General features: G+C 42.5%; 1 protein-coding gene across 1 annotated transcript; it reads right to left on the reverse strand.

Annotated features, from left to right (window-relative positions):
* Positions 1 to 4,562: 4,562 nt before the first annotated feature.
* Positions 4,563 to 15,458, reverse strand: LOC105805661 (butyrophilin subfamily 3 member A1-like). The gene is given in 11 exon segments (XM_012638585.1): positions 4,563 to 4,850; positions 4,852 to 5,531; positions 7,078 to 7,104; positions 7,525 to 7,551; positions 8,411 to 8,437; positions 8,528 to 8,548; positions 8,709 to 8,909; positions 11,703 to 11,984; positions 13,045 to 13,392; positions 13,652 to 13,742; positions 15,325 to 15,458. Coding segments are annotated over 10 exon segments (1,776 nt in total). The 5' UTR covers positions 13,731 to 13,742; positions 15,325 to 15,458; the 3' UTR covers positions 4,563 to 4,766.
* Between the last annotated feature and the right edge of the window lie 5,992 nt (positions 15,459 to 21,450).

Raw genomic sequence — 21,450 nt, forward strand, 5'->3', positions numbered from 1 at the left:
CCTTCTGATTCAATTCAGAACTTTACAGGTAATACACTAGCAATGGCTCCACAGGTGCCTTATGTCACACTAGTGCCCTCCCTGTAGCCAGCACTCCCTTTCCTATGCCATTCCCTTCACCTGAATTTTTCCCTCCATTTCTGCCCCTTGAAATCCTGCCCAGCCTTCATGTCATCTCTGCCAAGAACACCTCTGGATATTTTTGCCTGAAATATTCTCAGCCTGTTCTGACACACGAAGCTTTCACTATTCCTAAAATCTGTCTACACCCTTGTTATTTAAGTATCAATCGCATATTTCCAGTGACTGGAATATCTGTTCCTCAGAACAGATGTCTGCAGGATGTGATTCCTCTCTTTTTTCAGGTCCTGGCCCTAAGCTCTTCACTCAGTGGTTGTTCAATGGATGAGTGAAAACGGTCAGGGTAAGGTCATTCCCTCGACAGTATGACCCGGTTGCTACACTCATCCAGCACCAAGACCAAGAGAGAGATGACAGCCACTCAAGGTCAAAGCTCATGGACGGGGAAGGAGGACTGAAGGAATCACCCAGAATTAGCTACCAAAGCAGGTTCCTTCTTTGCTCTGTAAAGGGAGATCTTTGATGAGAATAAACTAAAGAAAGCCCAGAAAACTGACTTTTCCACTGTACTGATCCCTGAACTGCCACTTTCTCATATAACAGCTTCACCCACCACGTAATGCTTCTGGAGTATACTTAAAAATAGATTCTGGGTGGAGTGGCTAATGGGAGTCAAAGCATTGTAATTCTTGGATCATACCACCTAGGACTGGGCTGCTGTTGGGAAGGGACAGAAGAGGTGGCTATGAGGGACTAAGAGACTGGCCAGCCAGGCTCAGATCTGGCTTCAGATTTTTTATTGGAAGAAATATGGCCCAGGGTTCCTGAGGCAGCTTGTGCCAAGGGCATCCTGCTAAACTATGCCCCTACCCCTGCCAAGCTGATGCAAACCAGAGGGAAACTCATGCGTTCTGAGCAGAAGAATGGTCCATGGGCAATGAGGTAGCTTAGCAGGAAGCCAAGCCCTCCTTGTGTGTGCCACGTTAGATAGTGACAACCTGACCCAATCATTCTCTGTCATGGGAGGGATAAACACAGAGGAAGGGTCACTTTAGCACAGTTCTCCATGGATCTAGCGTACGTGCTAGTCCTGGAGGAAACAGGATCCCAACTGAACACTGAATGATTCCCTTTTGCTTTGCAGTAAACTCCAATCTGTAAAGAAAATTTGGCTGTGTCTCTCCCTTTGAGTCACCACCAGACATAAAGTCCTTCCAGGAGAGGCCCAGAGACTTTGACATGCAGAAAAACCATTCCTACTCTGCCCTGTTCCAATTCCAAATACCTAACTCGTGGAATCAATGAACATAGTACAACAGTTGCATAAGCTGCTAACTTCCAGGACTGCATAAATATTAACCAGTACATTTACCTCATTTTGAGAACAAATTTCACAGGACACACAGTAGGAATGATACTGGGACCCCAAAGGAACCAAAGATGAGAAAATGAATCAATCTCTTTCCACCCTGAAGCCTTCTCATCTGCTTTGCTCTCCTGTCTCCACAGTCCACCTTTCTCTGCTCTTGGGGACCTCACTGTGAGTGGAAGATGCCTTCCCACAGCTCCCATGCACACCTGCTACAGGAGTCACTGGTCACATATTACGTGGAGGTCCTGTAGCCTCATTAGTAATAATGATTTGTGGTCCTAATATCTCAAAACGAAGTCAGTCACATTAGGTGGCATTAAGCCTACAGCACATTTGTTTTCCCTCAAAGTAATAAGCATATGTGAACATGGAGGTCAGAGAAAAATTGTTTTTCTTTAAAGTGATAAACCTATGTGTACAGAGCTCATAGTAAAGTTGATTTTTTTCCATATATGTGTGATAGACTAAGGTGATGAGATAAGATCTGCTGTGACCCAGTACAGCCCAAGACCCAAAGGCTTATAAGGATAATAAGCACACCTGCAGAGAATCGTAAAAACAGCAAGAGGCTGGCAATGTATGAGAGTGCTTTTACAATCTGGGTTCTTGAGACTCTGAAAGTCTCCTCCCGATTTTGGTAGCTGCTGCCAGGACAGCTCTGCCCAAGAGGAATGGCCACTGCCCCTCTGGTTGGCACCTGAGAGAGACGTCCAGATTCATTTGAGTTCCTGTGTTGGTGGGGTGGCCTTCCGAGCCTCCACCGTGTTTCATTACCCCCTCATTGCTGCCTTTAATAATTTCATCGTGAATGTTAGCTTGATTGTGTGTGTGAATGTCTTGCAATAAACTATGAATTCGAGCTTTGATGATTGGCCACTGGGTCATTCTGAAATCTTTAGCTTCCAAGAAAGTTAGCACGCTGACCATATGAAGCTGTTTAACATAGCAATTAAAATTAACAGGAGACCTGGCCTGGGCCACATGACCATCCCAGATCCCGTCCATGTGGTGAAGCAGCATGGCAGTGTGATGCGGACATGTGTAGGAAGACAGCAGGTCACTACTGATGAATGAATGGGGTGAAGGGGGTACAGAGAGACCTTGACAGGCACTCACTATATTCGCAAAAGCAGAGGCCTGAGAACAGATGCTGTTGATGTCATATCCATGTTCTTTTGGCCTATCTCATCAAAAAATGAGGAAGGAAGTTTCTTGTGTGGATCACAATGTCCTACCTCAGGTATCTGCCTCTCATCTCCTCTGCCTGAGGGCTTTCTCCATCACCAGCGATGTTGGATTTTTTGCACATACACAGCCCAATCTCAAATTACAGCAAAATTAACTCCCCAGAAGCAAATTTCAACCAATTCGAGCAAAGGAGGATGCAAGATATGGACGAATTTCTCCAGCTTTCCAGCTCTTAGAAAGATTCTGGTATATTCCATCATGTCATATGGTTTCTTAGAGTCCTGGGTGGGATTGAGCCAAGTCGTCCACACTCTTCCTAGCTCATTAAAGAACTCTTTATACCATTCCTTACATAACCGGCTTTCTCCCTTCTCTGTCTCACTTTATTTCTGCACTTGTGTTTTCTGGGAACACTTCCCAAATATGACTGCTAGGCTAAACACTGCTCCCACCCTCCCAGCAATAGCCACTGTAAAACTTGCAGATATGATATATTACATGGCAAAATGGGCCTTGCACATGGAATTAAGGTATTGACCTTAAAATAGAGAGATTATCCTAACTTGTCTGGGCAGACTCAATCTAATGGCACAAGTACACAAAAGTAGAAGGCAGAGGAGTCAGAGAGATGCAATAGAAGAACCAGGAAAAATTCAAAGATTGAGAAAGACTCAGCCCGCTGTTGCTGCTTTGGAGATGGAGGAAGGGAGCCAGGAGCCAGGCTGTTCCAAGTATCTAGAGCTTGGAACAGCCCTCAGCTATGACCACCGGCAGGGAACTAGGACCTCAGTTCTAAAACTCCAAGGACCTGAAATCTGCCAACAATGTGAAAAAGCAAGGAAACAACTCCTTCCCTCGCGCCTCCAGAATGGAATGCAGGCTGCAGACACCTAGATGTTAGCTCAGTGAGATCCATGTCTGACTTCTGACCTAAAGATCTGTGTGATAATAAATGAGTTTTGTTTTAAGTCTCTGAATTTGTGATAATTCTTTCTTGTAGTGGTAGAAAGCTTATAATAATTAAGATTTGGTACAAATGTTGCAATGAGGTAAACTGTGAAACTGTGATGGGTAGAGAGGGTGTGTAGGCTACTCTACTGTGCTGAGCAGACTTGTGAGAGCCTAGAAAAAGCCAAACTGAAAACGGTGAGGATTATTAACAATTTTATTGTACACATAAAACTTGACAACCGCACACCAGGTAGAGGGGATACAGTGGTGAACAATAACAGAGATGATAAGTAAGAGCAGTTTTTTCTTAGTATCCATCAGTTGAAAGGAATGGTGGTTTAGTATTCACCAGTGATCACGGTGAATATACCCCATTCCTGGAGATGGATTCTACACTGGGATTAAAAATACCCTTGATGTTCTTCTAGCTTCCTTCCCCCCCAATTCTTTTTTCATTGACAGTCTTTAGGCTATTAACCGCACTTCCTAGAGACGTTGAGCATAGGAAGATTGATATTGGTTCCAGGATCACTTATCCCATTTATAGGGTGGGCACACCTGTGCTGCCCTATTGTTAATTTAGAGTTTGGCCTTTAGTCCCTTCCTCAGTCCTGTGCGATATGGTTATAGTGAGTTTATTCTCTAGACCAAGACACCATGCAAAGCCAACCCAAGAGTGCCGGATGCAAGGCTCTGACAATCAGCTGTGAAGGACTCAGGAGGGGTGTAGCCCCTACAGCCACCCACAAGGACCCCTGCCCTGTGGCTGCTCTGGGAAGAGAATCTGAGGGCTGCACATGGTCCCTTCCCATGGGGAAAATGAGGCTGGAAAACAAGAATGGGCAGGTGGTCAGGGACCGAGGCGGAGCATCTTCCAGCTGCACAACTTACTGTATGAGTTACAGAAGTTACTGAATTTTGTCCCACATCAACTGCCACATCTGCAAAATGAGACTACCTCACAGAGTGTTGTGAGGCTTAAATGAGTGAAATCCACTTAGTGCATTTATTTAAAATATACCCAGTGTATTTTAAGTCTGTAAATGGTAGTTATTGTTCAGATCCCAGCTGTGTCGTTTGCTAGCCATGTCACCTTTGGAAAGCTAATTCACTTTATGTAGAGTTCTTACTTGTACAAAGGGGACAATAAAGTGGCGCCAAACTCAAACCACTGTCATATGGAATAATTGAATGAGTAAAGTGCTTCAGGCTGTGCATGTAGCTTTATGGTTGTGATGGTTGCTGTGGATGGGGAGACTTTCAGCTCCAGACTGGGCAGGGAGAAGGGGACATGTCACTTCACCCTGAGGCTCCCTAGTTTCATTAGCTAAGCCTGAGGTCACTGGAGTCTCCAGGGAAAGGTCAGGAGCTAGGTCAGGAACAGAGCCTGGCATTCTCAGTCCCTCCGTTTCTTTTGGTGCTGGGCAAATGGTCAGTGCAGTGGGCTCCAACGTCAAAATTCTGAAAACAGGACACAGAGGCCCAGAGAAGGAGGTGCGCAGGAAGGTGTAAATATGAGATCCATCTATGGCATTGTAGAAGGAGACCTCCCCAGTCTCATAGTCCAAGAAAACCCCCACTCTTTCAGGCGGTCCAGCAAGCGTCAGTTTGGTCCTGGGTTCAGTCAGAGCCCGATAGTTATTCTCACCGGACTGTCCCATAGTCCAGAATCCATTCTCAGGTATCATTTTGACCCAACCTTTTCTCTCCACATTCCTCCTACACACTCCAATGTGCCATTCTTGCCTGTCCCCCACCTCCACCTCCCAGTAATGTCTCCCTGATGTGAAGCTCTCTTGCCCAAGCACACAGTAACGCCAATTAAATCTCTCAGGAATGTCTGGAAGGTCCTGTTTCTCCTCTGCACGCTGCAGACTCCTCAGGTCCTCAGACAAAAGGAGGATGGGGTTTGCCGAGTCTGGATCCAGAATCACATCTGCTGCAGAGAGTTACACGATTTGTCTGTGGGGTCAGCCATTTTCCTGGACCTCAGAGCTTCAGCATACAAGGCTTGGGCCTTGCCCAGGAGGCCAGAGTTCAGAGCCTTGCGTTCCCGGCCTGCCCTGAATGTGACTCTCTTATTAACATCATGAGAGAAAGCCCCGGGGTTGTGTACAGTGGGGAAGGGGAGGGTGAAATGAGGGTTGCAGTCTGTCTAACCTGACATCCTGATATCCTGACGCTGCCTCAGCAAGCAACAGGCCTCCTTCGCAGTACATTTGTCTTGTTTCCTTCCCAGACTGGACACTGCTCACTTATGTTTTATACTCATAGATCTAACTTTCAATGTTCACTCTATTAGTCATGAGCTGAATGAGTTTTCCTTTTCTGCAGTCTATCTTTCCATATATCTGAGCTATGGAACATCTTTGAGCCTTATCTGAAGCATTTCCTTAGCTGACTAATGGGAATAAAAATACTAATTTCTAGGGTTGTATAAGACAACAATGTAATTTAATCAGCCCAGGGCAGGGCATGAAGGTAGCATGTGATGTTATAATGGCTGCCATGCCTGCTCCATGCTAGGGTCTATGTTGGGGGCTTTATATGACTCCAGACCCATTATCCATGCTTCACCTTTCTCTACCCTGTTCCGGGCCCCAGAACTCTGTCCTCTATGGACAGTGCCACTGGGCTCCCATGTCCTTTGGTTTCCTGTTGGGTTAGGCCAATGGCAGGCCCTGGCAGAAGATTGGAGGGAGAGAGATGAGAGAAGCACAGCATTTATTTTCCCTGCTTCCTCCTGCCAGCAACAGATGGTGTTGCTCTGAGGAAGGCCTGACTCTTCTCAGGCAGCCCTCTCTTTCAGCTACAGCGTCCTCTGGGTTCCCATACTGGCCCCTGCCCCTAATCTTGAAATCTAGGAGTGGAGACAGATCCCCACTGTTGGGACCCCTGAGTCAATGCACTTTCCCCTGTTGCTTTCTCTTAACCCTATTTTCTCCAAACCCTCTTGAAGCACCCATTTTGAACATGCCGTTTCCTTCTTGCTAGGTTTTTTCCAATACATATTCATTACCTTCTTCATTCTTCACCTCACTGCCCACAAAATAGGAATTACAATCATCATCTAAAAATGTGGAGGCCAAAGCTCAGACACATTGAATCCTTTGAGCACACACAGAGCCAGTGGGTGGCATATGAAGACTGGGCAGGCATTGCCTTCTCTCCTTGGCATTTCCCATCCTCACTGTCCCTGCAATATTCTTCAGTCTGTGTCTCCTGCTCCTCAGCTCCACATTTCATGCCTCTTCCTTCCCATGAAGGTCTGTGGAAGCCCAAGACAGCAATTCTCCCTGGGTCCCTATGCTCTCAGCAGGCAGGGTCCTGGAGATGGGCATGCTTGCAGTTGGAACCTCATGTTGCCCACCCAAAAGTCTCCTTGTCATGGGGACTTTTCTTCTCCAAACCTCAAGAGTTGGAGAAGAGAAAGGGATATGGTTCCTCAGGTTGTTGGCCTAGGGAACATACAGTGATTTACTCACCAGCTTGGAAGAGGGCCACTTTCCATTCTGAAAGGAAGGAGACATAGATAAAAAAAGTCAATATTTCTATTCTTCCCCACCCCATTCTCCTCACTCAGTCTTTTCTCTCTCCTTTTCTTCAGAGTCTCTTCCATTGTCCACCTTCCCTCCTCTGCGGCTCTGATGGATCAGCGGTGGCAACTTCCACAAAATGGTGGGCTTTGTTCCCCTTGTCATGAGGGGCTGCCAGCATGGCCAGGGTTTGCTAGGGGGTGTGCATGAGTGCCAGCAGCCTCAGGCTTCTCTCAGAGGCTCCTGAAAAGCATAAGTGGAATCCCCACTGAAAATGAGCCTTTGGGTTAGATCTGATTACTCCAAGTGAGAATGTCAGTGAGTGACAATAGAGAAAAGGTTGGAATATTCAGGGCATGTGTCCCAGGAAACTCAGAGAACATTAGTGTCACTCACCATTATAGGCTGGAGACTTCCCACAAACTGCAATGAAAGAAAGGTAGAGATGTCACTTGAACGCTGCCCTTTTGCCTTCTTTTTGCACCCACCTAATCTTCTTTTTGACCACTCCACTCTTCCCTGCCGTCTCCCTCTGCAAGTTCAATCCTCTCCTCCCCTCTTCTCCTTCATATCACTTCCAGGAACACCACTTGAACACTAGTGACACCATAGGCAGTGTGTTAGTACCTTCCTGATGTGGTCCAGCTGATCTATTTTGTATGTATTCCCATGCTTGGGTATTGCTGTCACCATGTCTGTATGTGTGTGTGTATGTATATACACATGTAACAATCTGTATTATTTCCTACCTTCTTCTGAAAACAATCTGGGAAACTTAATGAGAACTTTCAGGGGCCAATTTTTGAAAGTAGTTATACTAAATCTATACCAACTGAGCCACTTAGCTACTTCAGTGTATGAGGAACTCTTTTCTCCCTTCCTCTTTTCTGATCTTCTCATTCCTTATAATCTTCCATTTTTCTTATCTCCTCAACAGCATATCAATTATGTAAAGCAATTAGGTTCTTGGCATAGACAAGGTACCTCATCCTCCTCTTCCCCCTTTTCCCTCAAGCGTACCCCTGGATATTCCTTAGTGTCTCTCAGGACTAAAGGGTCTATAGGCCTCTGTGGAGAGAGATTGAAGGCATCTTTCTCTGAGACAGAAAGAGAGAAGGAGACTCTCCTTCTGGAGGTTTTTCTATGGCCCGCATTTATTTTCTTTCCCTGGTCACAGGGATCCACTGCCATTCCCCAAGCCTGGGCAGAGTTAAGGGCTGGAAAATATCCAAGCAGAGACAGTCATAAGTGATAATTCACAGAAAATGTCAGAGCCACTCACGAGCCAAGTACTGGATTTTTCTCCACTCTGAAATGGAATAAACAAGGAAGAGTCATCAAGGTATATAACGCAGGGATAGGAAGACATCCCTGGGTGTCTGGGGAAATGGGAACTTACTGAGTTCTTCCTCGAGCTTCTCTGGAAAATAAGCAGAAAAAATAATGAAGTGTTATGGGAGAGGGGATTTTCTGGACAACAAACCTTAAAAACCACCCAGTGCCAAGGTGGGGATGTGGGTGAGGTCTCTGGGCTTAGACCTGTAACCCAGGGGCTTAGATTCCCTCCCAGAATCAGATACCTCTTGTGCTTCGTTCCTGCTCTGTTGTGCTCCATGCCAATTCTCTCATCTCTTGCTCTCTCTCTTTCTCCCTCAGCAGAGTCTTTTTTTCCTCTTGTTGTTTCCACAAGAAGTAACCCACCACAGCAAGAAGCAGCAGCGAGATGGGCAGGGTCCCTGCCAGGGCAGCGATCCAGGGCTGGGCACTCTTGAAGAAGGGATCTGCAAAGGGTCAGTCTGTGGGTCAGGGGTCTGTGGCTCTGTCTTCCCAGCCCGCAGCACCTCGAGCTTTAGCTGCTCCCCCCAGGGCGGGAGGCATGGAACCTGTCTCATGAGGTTAAACAATCTTTCTCTTCTTAAAGTTTCAGACAACTTTGGATAAGACTTTGGTAAGCCCTTCTACAACCTGCTACCATTACTTCTCTTGAGATGTCTGCCTCTCCCATGGAAAGTGAGTGACTTGAGCACAGTCACACACATTTTTTCTTGTTTAAGTTTTCAATAGATAATACATTTATATGGTTAAAAAAATACATATATAAAAAGTTACCCAAGTCTCCTATCCACCCAGTGCTCCCTCCCTCCCTCCATTTATTAGTTTCTCATTAGTCAGCTTAAAAATAATATGATGATTAAGAACATAACTTTGGTACCAGAGGGCTTGGATTCAAATGTTGTCTCCTCCTGCACTCGACCAGCAGTGTGATCCTGGACTAATTCTTTAACTTCTCTGTTCTTAGTGCCCCAATCTGTAAAATTGGGTAATGACAGCACCTACCTCCTGAGGTTAGAAGGATTGAATTAATGCTTATGAAGTACCTGACATATAGTGTTATACAATTGCTTGTTAAATGTAAATACAAATGTATTCTTATTTTGCCTCTTATTTACACTAAAGATAGCATTCTATACACATTGTTGTGAATTCTTACTCTCTCTGTGTAGAGTGTATCTTGGAGATCTTTCCATATTAGTATGGAGAGAATTATCTCTGTTTTCTTTCACAGCTGTGTGGTCTTTCCTTGTATGGAAGTTCCACACCAGTGAACACTGTATAGTTTCCAACTTTGTGCAATCATAATAAGTGCTGTAAGAAATAGCCTTTTACATGGGTCGTCTCCCACAAATGTAAGCTTATCTATCAGATAAATCGCCAGAGTGGACTTTTGGATCAATAAATATGTGGTGCGAATAGATATTGCTCAATAGCCCCCAACAGAGGTTCTGCTTATGTATACTAAGAATACAAGAAATGACACGGCAAATGCCTGAGAGTTACTGCCTCCCTGCATCCTGCCATCAGAATGTGTTACTAATTACCTGTTTTGTTTGTTTTTTGCCAATGTCTTAAGTGAAAAATGCTTTACTATACATTTCTCTAATAAGCAAGAATGTGCACTTTTTTGCATGTTTATGTCCTTTTCTATGAACTAATAATTCATACTTTGTTAATGTTTTTACTAGATTGTTTCAAATCTCCTTATGTTTTTTTGTTGTTGTTGTTTTTATTTTTTTATTTCAGGGTATTATGAGGGTACAAACATTATGGTTACATTTTATGTCTTTGCCTCACCCAAGCGAGGGTTAGAGGCACGCCCTTCCCCTCTACAATGCTCCCCATGTCTTTTAGTTGCGAATTTATCCCCCATCCCCCTAATCCCTGGAGAGTATTACTGCCATGTGAGCACCCTAGTGTTCAACAGTTAGTAGCAATTTGATGGCGAGTACAAGTTCTTCCGATCTTATGATACCTCACTTTGGATAATGGGCTTAAGTTTAACTCAGGAAAATATAAGAGGTGCTAGATCACTGTCGTTTCTTATGATTGAGTAATAATCATTCCACTGTATACATATACCAAATTTTAATAACCCACTCATGAATTGATGGGCATTTGGATTGTTTCCACATCCTTGCAATAGCGAATTGTGCTGCCATAAACGTTCGGGTGCAGATGTCTCTATTGCAGAATATCTTTTGCTCTTTTGGGCAGATGCCTAATAGAGCTATTGCTGGATCGAATGGCATTTCTATTTTTCACTCTTTGAGGTATCTCCAAATTCTTCTCCACAGAGGTTGCACTAATTTGCAGCCCCACCAGCAGTGTTAGAGTGTTCTTGTCACTCCACATCCTCGCCAGCATTTGTTGTTTTGGGATTTTTTGATAGAGGCCAATCTTATTGGGGTTAGGTGATATCTCATTGTGGTTTTGATTTGTATTTTTCTAATGATTAGAGATGTTGAGCATTTTTTTATATGTTTGCTGGCCATTATTCTGTCTTCTTTTGAAAAGTTTCTGTTCATTTCCTTTGCCCATTTGTTGATGGGGTTGTTTGATCTTTTTTTTTTGTTGATTTTTTTAAGTTCTAGATAGATTCTGGTTATCAGCCCTTTACCTGATGTGTAGAGCAAATATTTTCTTCCATTCTGTATGCTGTCTATTCGCTCTAATGATAATTTCCTTGGCCGTGCAAAAGCTTTTTAACTTGATCAGATCATTTGATCAGATCCCATTTATTTATTTTCATTGCTGCGGTGATTGCTTTGGGGGTCTTCTTCAAGAATTCCTTGCCTAGGCTGATGTCTGAAAGGGTCTTCCCAACATCTTCTTTTAGAATTCTTAAGGTTTCATGCCTTAGGTTTAAGTCAGTTATCCATCTTGAATTGAAAATCTCCTTATGTTTTAAGGAAATTGGTTGTTTATGATATGAGTCATAAATACATGTGTTTTTTCTCATTTTGTCATTTAACTTTGGTTAAAGATCTCATCTTGACCATTTTCCTCCAATTCCTATTACCTGCCACAGTTTCTGGCAGACAGAAAATGTGGAGCAAATATTTGTGGCATAAACAGCTTCATGGGGGAGACAAAGCTCCCCTAAAGCAAAGAGAAGGCTCCAGGTCCCTGCTTCAGGCCTTACATTCACTGCAGAGACTCACACAGCAGAGACTCACACATCCCCCCACTTTCAATAGTCACAGCACAGCTCAGCAGAGGGGAAGCAGGGTACTGACCTGCGATGGAAATCCTGGCTGTCTTTTCCTGCTGGAGCAGGGAATTTCTGATGGTACAGGATACCCCCTCTCCGGAGCTTCCTCTCATGATCACAGATGCTGCCACTGCATACAAGCCCGCTCCATCTGCAACCACAGGTGCTGCCACAGCCGGGATGACCTCCCCCTTGGCATCTCTCCACTGGACGTGGGGCTGGGGGTACCAGCCGGTGGACCTGCACTCCAGATGGATCCCTCCGTCCTCATAACCCTTCATTTCCATGTGCAGATCAGCACCCAGTGCTGCGGAAGGATAAATCAGCTTAAATTCTTGGGAGCCTCCTGCATCGGGGAGAGTCTCAACAAGAATCAACGACACGCTCACATTAGACAATTCAAGGAGGATTATACTCAGGAGCTGTTTGCAATAGTGTGGTCACAGTGAGGGGAAAGCTATGTGGGCTAGTGCAGTACCCCGGGGCCAGAAACAGTGAGGCATTACCACTCACGCCTAACCCCAAAACAGGAGGACAGGGAGCCATGTCTGAACAGTGAGAAAGATATAAACATTGCCTAAATCACAATAATGGCCAAGCACCCCACACTGGCAATGAGGGACTGTTTTCCTTTTACCAATTAGAGCTTTAGTCTGGCCCTAGTCTCCTTACTCCTGGAAAAGATTGATTAAGGTTCCCACTCACAGGATTAATCCCCCTCCCACCTTCCTAACAGCATCTAATCAAGAGCAGAGGCCCACTTCTGCAGACCCTCCCCAAATCCCCTAACACAAGCCCAAACTCTATACCAAGTGTTCTCTAACACCTTTTGATTGAGATGCCCCACAGTTCTCCATGGTGTGTGCTCTTCCTTGCTGCAAATAGTAATAAACACAGCTCCTTCCACTCTAGCTTCTTCGATGGCTCCTTTCTGGGGGTCACTGGCTGGAGAACATTAGCAGCAGATACAGCCCCTATGCTCGGCCTCCCAGGGCCCACAGTAGGTGCATCTGGCGAGGCCACAGAAGCCATCCGGTACACAACTAAACCAAAGCAAAGCAACTGTGTATGTGCCACTGAAGAGATGATTTCTAATCCTTCCCATCCCTTGTCCTTTGTTTCCCTTCTCAGATCCCTGGAGGCTCGGGCGGGGGGCCTATCCTTTACTTGAGCATGTAGGGGACAGGAGGAATTCTTCCTGAGGGAAAACCTATGCCTTTCTCAAGGGTCTCAGAGCAGCTGAGTAGGAAGACAGTGCAGGCAATTCCTAGGGGCCAGCCAGGAGTACTCTGCACTGGATTTGAGGCAGGAACTCTTGCCCCAGGTCCCACAGAGGAACAACCTAAGAGCAAAACCCAGGCGCTCACCTGCTACCTTCAGCTCCACGATGGCTTTTTCATAGAAGTTGCCATCTTGGAAATAACACAGGTAGTTTCCACTGTCAGAGGCTTTGACGCTGTGTATTCGGAGAGCGGCCTTTCCTGCAGTGATGTCACCTCGTAGAATGGAAGTTCTCCCTCGATATTCAGGGGTCTGTTTGTTCTCCACTTCCTTTCCACCAGCATACACGGTCACTACCTGCCTAAGGCTGGATCTCACCCACCTCAGCTCCATGGTCTCTGCACTCATCATCGGGGACAGGTGACAGGGCAGATCAGCGTCTTCACCTACCATGGCCAGGATGGGTCCAGGGGGTCCATGTACAGCAAACTGAGCTGGTCAGCAAAGGGGGGAAACTCCATCAGAGGTGTTGGCAATGGAGCCATCAGAGTAAGGGTTCTCCTCGACAGGGAAGGGGAGGTATAAAGAACCTAGAGAGGAACAGCATCCTAACAGAAGTGCCATTTGTCTCTTAATGGCATGTGAACTTCGGTTTGGGATGGAACTTTCAGGTAAGGAAGGACTCAAAGAATCTAAGTGGGCATTAGTAGGTAATTGTCTGCTTCACACAGGTTAAAACAGAATCATACCTACCTGAGCAAGGCATGAGCAGCTGGACCAAGACAAGGCAGGCAAGGAAGTCGAGCAGGAAGAAGTCCAGGTCACTTGCCATTTTCGTCTGATTCTATTTAAAAACAAAAGCAAAGCTACAGATCTGTACATACTTGTATATGTAAATGTCTCAAGAAGGTATAAAAAGATGTATGCCAAAGTGAAGATTGGAGGTTTAGCAAGTGAAAGGACATGTTGACCTTTTGTTCTCATTAGTTTTAAAACTATATTAATGCTTTAAATTTTAAAAATTTCATGTACTACTTAACAATTAATTATTGCTATGAGTAATTTTAGTGAGTGGAACTTATTAGATGCTCAGTAAATACTAACTCCTCAACAGTTTCCCCCAAAACAAAGGAGCTTGAGGCCCACAGTCACGGTACCTGCTGCTGGGGGTACCTGGGTCTGGCAATTGCCTCTGAGAACAAGGTCTGCAAGAGGTGTGGGGAGGAGTGAGAAGAAGGCAAGGGACACAGGTCTCTGTAGCTGGCTGTCTTTCTGCACCTGCCTGAGACTCGCACCTACCCTCTGAATAAACATTGCCTTTCACCCCATCTTCTGCTCCTCAAAACTGTTCTTTATGCTGCTGAGGTTGGGAGGGGATTATTATTATTGTTAGTTCTTGACCTAACAATTCTGTGCTGTCTTCAGAGTGAGAAATTAGTTTCTTTTTTTATTTTAGGATATTTACTTTTATTTTTCATGATTATAGACAATTTTGAAAATGAAGAAAAATATAAGGGAATAAAATTTTAAATTGTATGTAGTGGTAATCATATATTTTACTATTGCCAATGTAAATTTTTCTGCAAGGGCATTAACAGGGTATTCTTTGAGCCAAAAATTCCACCTATATAAATTACTGTTGAAGAAATAAAAATCAGAAATTAACTCAATGTTTAAGGCTACTGAACATGGTAAAATCAATAATAGTAAAATGTAACTACAGCTTAAATATACAAAATAAAGAAATAGTTAAATAAATAATGGAAAGGATAGTTTATGTTTTGAGGAAATGGAGAAGAGAAAGAAAAACAGATACTAACCCCTAAAAGATACTAAACAAAGTATAATGTATGGATCCAATATTGGTAAAATTATAAATAATCACTCTTCATTAAAACCTGAATTTCTTGTGGCTGCATGGAAATCCCTTTTAATGAGTGAACTATGCATTGTTTATCCATGCCCCACCTGTTGTATATGTATGCTGGTTCAGATTTTTCTATACAATAAATAGTTCTGAAATGCACACATTTATATATAAATCTTTAGGGCACATTTCTTTTTACAATCTCTTTGTATAGATGTCTTGTCTTGGCCAGAAAAGAGTTTAAGGGTCCTTTGCTCCTTTCTGACCATGATACATTCTTAAAAACATGCAGTTAGAATCTTTCTTCACTCAGGATGTCTCCCTTTCAATCCACCAAATCCCAACCTCTGTAAGTCCTCATTCTTTGCACTACTTCTCTGCTCTTCCCAGCATGCTCGCACGTGGCGTGGGTGCGCGCGCGTGCACACACACACACACACACACACACACACACAAAAGGTCCTCACTCCTTTCTCTGTCTGGGTACTTCCTGAATGCCTGCTTTCAGCTCGTCAGCCCCCTTTCTCCTCCCTGGCTCTAATCAATTTCCCTCACTTACCCCTTGGTATTCCCATCTGAGGATCACAGCCCACAGAATAAAGGTGATTAATAGTCCTCCATCCTTTCTATTATGGTTAAGAGGCTCTTATCTGGAAGAAAAGAAAAAGAAAGAAAGCAAAGACTGTTCACTGGGGTGAGAAACAGCAAGAGTCTGTCTTTGGAAGAATTAGTGTTTTGATTGGCTCAGAGGTGGTGTATCTCACCAGTTGCTGGGTAGAAACCCTTGGGGAAGGTTAGAATGAAAACTGAAACTACATTGAATTGTACCCATTGAAGAAAAATTCCAGGCCCTACCTCCCTTAGTGATTGCATTTCTTGGTCTTTACCTATTTAAATCATTCTTGTGGGTGTATATATATATAAGTATTTCTTCATATTCTTTTATACTTTCTTCTTATGCCTTTTACCTCATAATAGAAATGTCATCAGAATGGAGTGGAAAAATAAAAAGATTTTAATGTGTGAATAGAGAACAATGTGCATTAATTAAAATGCTACTGTGGTATTTACTAACATCTGCTTGCATGTAAATGGGTACATGGAGGAGGAGGATCTCTTACTACAGAGCCTAATGAAAGTAACAATGGAAAGAAAACCAGACACACTGCACCACTTTAAGCACCTCTGGCATCCAGGTCTAGGATCCATCATAATTTTCTGATTTCCAGAGTCAGTGCTGCTTGGCATGTTTTGCATTTTTCAGGAAATTCTTACTGCCACTGTTTCTGAGCATCTTCATTCACCCTCAGCTACTTGTTTGTGCTATAGTGTATTTTCATGTGTATTTGTTTCTCACTCTGCCAGTGTATTCATTGAGGTTAGACTCTAGATAGGCTGTGAATGCTGTCTCTGTACAAGATCTGAGGGACAAACTGGTTCTTCCTGTGACCTAAGACCTCCCAAGACACTTTATTTGGTTTGCAAGACAGTGATACACTCCTTAAAGCTCCTAGGGCTTAGATATGATCTGGGCTGATGGAATCTGATTATATTACAACAGTTTGAATTCAGGCTCTGTGGTTAAGATGGCTGGTCATTTGTATAATATTCATTCCCCACTTTTTCTTAGTAATAAGGCTTAATTTTCTTGTGCACTGCAATGTTCTCTTCCCCATGGAGATAGAGAAAATTAAGGGACTAAGTTTTAGCCAATGGTTTGTAGGTGAAGTTGTACCATTGTGCTTTTCCCAGATATCCTTAAAAGAGGAGGCTGAAACAGCTGGGAGACACACCCTACTTCCTTCTTCCTCATACCTAGTACATAGGCTTTGGACACAGAGGTACAGCAGCTGCCTTGTGCCCATAAGGCAACTTTGACAATGGAAGCCAAGTGCTGAGACAATAGAGAATGAAGACAGAGTAGGCTGGAGCATGGATGACATCCCTGAGATGCCAGACTAGCCCTGGACTGCCACTGTCTGAATTCATTGTACATGACAGGAAAATAAACTCTTGTTTTAGCCAATAGTATTTTTGGTCTCTTTTATCAGCAGGAAACAAAATTCTCCCTTCCCTTCTCCCCCTTCCCCACTAGTTTGTCATGAAACTTTCCAAACATATAGTAAAGGTGAAAGAATTTTTAGTGAATACCAATGTATCTACTACTTTGATCAGGGGTGGGGAATCTTTTCATGTTGGAAATCTGCATTAATTTAGCTGTAATCAAATAAGGCCACATTCAAGAAACTTCAGTTAGATATACTTAAAAATGTGCATTATTTTGTAAAAATCTAACTACTATGTACTTAATAATTTCAAAAATGAAAAATATTTGTTAATTTTAAAGTTAACTGATCTTTTAATGACATTGTTGTGTCTTCTTTTTGCTGGAAAGCATTGGAATATTTGGTTGCAGCATGGGGGTTTGCAGTTTCAGTTGATCCTCTAGATGAGTATCAGTCATTTGTAACCTTAAGGGTGTCTTGATTTGGGTTAGGTAGGAGAATGTAGATTTGCAGTAGTAAGTGGTTGAAAAGCAAGAAAGCATTTTTTAAGCACGTTGCCAAAGGTGTGGCTATTCTACTGAATTTTCCCATATTTCAATTGGATCTTTCTTAGCATCAAACAATGCCTTTAAAATGTCCTCTGCTGAGAGCTCAATCAATTTCATTTGTAGTTCATCAGGTGCCTTGGTGATACCAACGAGAAGCTGAAATGCTAATTTGAGTGTGATGTCATGATTATCAAAGTCAGTGACCATTTCATTGTATTCTCCAATTAATAGATCTATAACAGCTGCATATTCTTCAAATGATTCACATATATCATCCTGCTTATCAATGGCCTGTGTTAACTGGGGAAAACGTTCATCCAAAATTTCCTTTTGAAGAAGTATTTTGAAAAAAGATAGCTTTTTTTAAAGTGCTTGGATTTTTTGCCACATATCATACATAGACTGAGTTTTACCTTGCAAAGAAATATTCAAATCATTTTGATTTGATATGATATCACTCAGAAATGCTGCATTCCCATAGAAATCTTTCAATAATTCACATTGCTGATTCTGTTCTTAAAATTTAACTATCTGTTCTCTCAGAGATAAAATTGTGGCTAATACCTGTCCTTGCGATAACCAATGCACTTTAGAATGACATGGCAAATTCACACTGAATACCTCAGTGTTCAACTTCAGCATATTTAGGAAACTGATGATGCCGTGTTGCATTTGCAGGAATACAGTTAACAATACTTATAACTTGTTGCAAAGTGTCACTTATAATAGTAGCCTTAGCACAGAGATTTTAGTGATGCAAGATTTTATACAATGAAAAGAAATGAAAGCATCTGGATCTGTTAATACTTTTTTTTATCTGTACGATAAACTCTTCATGTTTTCCCATCATGGAAGATGCACTGTCTGTACAAACACTCAGTAAATTTACCAAATTCAGTCCAACTTCACCACATTGATCCTGAAAATTGTTGAAGTTATCTATTCTCCGTGTTCTATTGGCAAGAAAGCCCAAAGTTAGTAACACTTTGTGGCAAAGAAAATCTTCTGTTATTACCGGCATGAAGTATAAACCCTGTGTGGAGTCAGTAGCATCAGTTGATTCATCCAAAAAGATTGAATAATACATATTTTTCTTTTGAAGTATTGCATGAATTTGTTCTGTTAAGTTGAAGTCTAATTCATGCTGCCAGTCAGTTATAGTTCTCCTTGAAAGAGGCAGTTGTTTGTACTTTGAAATGTTATTGCAGTCTAAGCATCCTACAACTTTGACAATGCATACTTTCACAATTTCTACATCACTGAATGGCTTCCCTTTCTTCCCTGAGTATATAAGGTATATATAAGGTATATTGCTTCAGTCGCATTATTTCCAGGTCCTATTGCTGCTTGAAAGAATTGTCTTTGCTTTTGCTTTTTGTCTTTCAATTTCTGCAATGCAACCTTTTGTGCCTCTCCCTCTAACTTAAAATATTTGTTGTCTTTATGAGTGTTATAATGCTGAGGACCATTGATTTCTTTAATGTTGATATTGCAGTAACAGAAAGCAAGCAAATCATCTTATCTTTAGCAGAAACAAGATAATATTGTAATTCCCAATCCTCATTTAAAAAATCTGTTTTCTTCCTTCAGTGTTCTCTTGGTCTTCTTTGATGTGATAGGCTGTTAAGCAGACAGAATTAAAAATACTGTCAAGCTATGCAGCTATTCACAAATTCCACTTCAAACAGAGCACTGTTGTCAAAGCTGATAACAGACTGCTGGCATACTTGAATCCCATAAACTCTTGCCAACCAGCCTCTTGCAGTATTGGCACCAGTCAGGTAGGGGAAGTTAGAACTAAATCACGAGCATAGCAGCAGTCAATTTAACCCTAATGGCTTATTAATGTTCTAATTGTGCCATGTAGTCTGGGAGGATTATTTCATCGAAACTTATTTTAGTCTTTGGTATTTTAAATAGGTTCATTTTAAAAATAAAATAAAAATATAAAAGGCAAACAAAAATGTATAATACAAATAAAAGGATTTATTCTGTAAAATTTGGATTCAGTCAAAAGGCCATACTTAAGGACCTAGAAGGCCACATACGGCCTTAGGATCACAGGTTCCCCACCCCTGACCTAGATTGTACAAGTAACATTTTACCGAATTTTCTTACTTTATTGTAATGCATCCCTCTCTTCATCTCTTATACTTCCATCAATCCTTATTTAGTTTTTTGTTTGTTTTAATTTTAAAGTCAAAACCCATCAGAAGCTTTGCTGCTTGAAATTATATCTGTAATGTTATGAAGTAAGTAATGAGCTCTCTCCCTGATGTACATAAAAACCAATACTATGCCACCAGGTTTTGAAAAGAGAAAGGCTTTATTGCAAGTCAACTGGCAATACTCGGATCTGTCTTCCTGAACTGGTGTCTGGGGCAGGTTTTGTAGGAAGAGAGTAACAAGGCGTGATCTGATTGGATCTTGCAATGATGTGATGCTGGGAGGCATGATCTGACTGGATCACGCTGTGGGAGGTGATCCTGTGCTCGATCTGATTGGCTCATGGATCATGCAGTGAGGTGTCAGCATTCCTTGATGCAAGTACTTATGTTCCACCCATGGGTGTAGGCTTGGTTCATCTGGTCATGTTCAGCTTACATGGCCTTCAACTTGGGATCCATGGCAACTGAAAAACAACTCACCATTTTATTACACAAAATAAAAAGGACAGGTTCTATGTTTATAGTAAGAATGAAACATCTAAGTGCTACCTGGAGGATCCAAGTTACTTTGATATAGAAAAGCAGCCAAGGTGCTGAGATTCATAGAAGTTTCTGGGCCAGGTGTGGTGGCTCACACCCATAATTCTAGCATTTTGGAAGGCCGAGGCAGGAAGATCTCTCAAAGAGGCCAGGAGTTCAATACTCAACTTGGGCAACACAGTGTGAGACTCCCTCTCTTTAAAAAAATTAAAAAATTAGCTGGGTATGGTGGCCCATGCCTGTAGTCCCAGCTACTCAGGAGACTGAAGCAGCCCACTTGAGCTCAGGAGTTTGAGGTTGCTCATGATGATACCACTGCACCCCAGCTCAGGCAACAGAGTGAGACCCTGTCTCTAAAAAAGGAAAACAAAACAAAAAAAGAAGTATCTGGGCCCAATACTTCATATCTCTAACCTTGGTAGTTTCCAAAAAGACAGAGCTCTATGTCCACTTCTCATCCAGTCTTTTCCACAAAGCCCTGGGAGAGAAGTCTTGGGACAAACGGATGTGAAATGGGACAGACACAAATCCACTGATTTAACAAATTTCTATTGAGAACCTACCATCCAGTACATCTCAGGCACTGAAGTGTATAATCGGTGAGGAGAGGTTGCAGTATGGAGTAGGTAGGAGCACAGACTCTGATGCTAAGTTACCTGTGTGACCTTGGGCCAGTGACCCAAACTCTCTGTGCTTCAGTTTCCCTATCTGTAAAATAAGGATAATGATAGTACTTGACTTTTTGTGTTGCTGTTATGAGGATGAAATGAGATAATATAGGCAATTTACTTACGACAATGACTCAAAAAGAGTAAGTCATAAAGATGTATGCTAAGTAAAAAGTAAAACTTGATCCTCCTTCTCAGGGTTGTCAGGTTGGAAATATTCCTTGAGGAGAATGAAAAGACTCAAACGGACCCCAAAGGAATGCAAAATTGAAGGGTGGGCTTCGACTGTTAACTTTTGGAGATGGGCCTAATAGAGACCAAAAATAAGAGCAGACACTTCGTTCCTGTAGGAAATAGATAGGTATGTACATATACTTAAAAAATAATTTAAGTTGCTTTTGTCTAACAATTGCACTTTCAAGAATGTATCCAAATGACAAATGTAATTCTGAAATTTATTCTGTAGGAGTGATTAGAGCTATGCACAATTTACACACAAAGATGTTTATAGCAGTACTATTTGCAATATCAAAGAAAGAAAACCATCTTCTTATAAATACTATAATATTGGTGTTTAAGTAAAAAAAAGCATGTCATGGAACAATATATATAGCAAGGTCCAATTTTCATGGGATAAACTAAATGGGCATGTATTGGTATAAACATCTTAAAAGGTAAGAGAACATGCACTTAACTGCTGGTGAAGCACTATATTTCAAGCAGGTAGTTATTTATAGAAAAGAGAAGTAAACAAA

Source organism: Propithecus coquereli, unplaced genomic scaffold, assembly GCF_000956105.1.
Source record: "Propithecus coquereli isolate 6110/MARCELLA unplaced genomic scaffold, Pcoq_1.0 Scaffold131, whole genome shotgun sequence".
Classification (NCBI taxonomy): domain Eukaryota; kingdom Metazoa; phylum Chordata; class Mammalia; order Primates; family Indriidae; genus Propithecus; species Propithecus coquereli.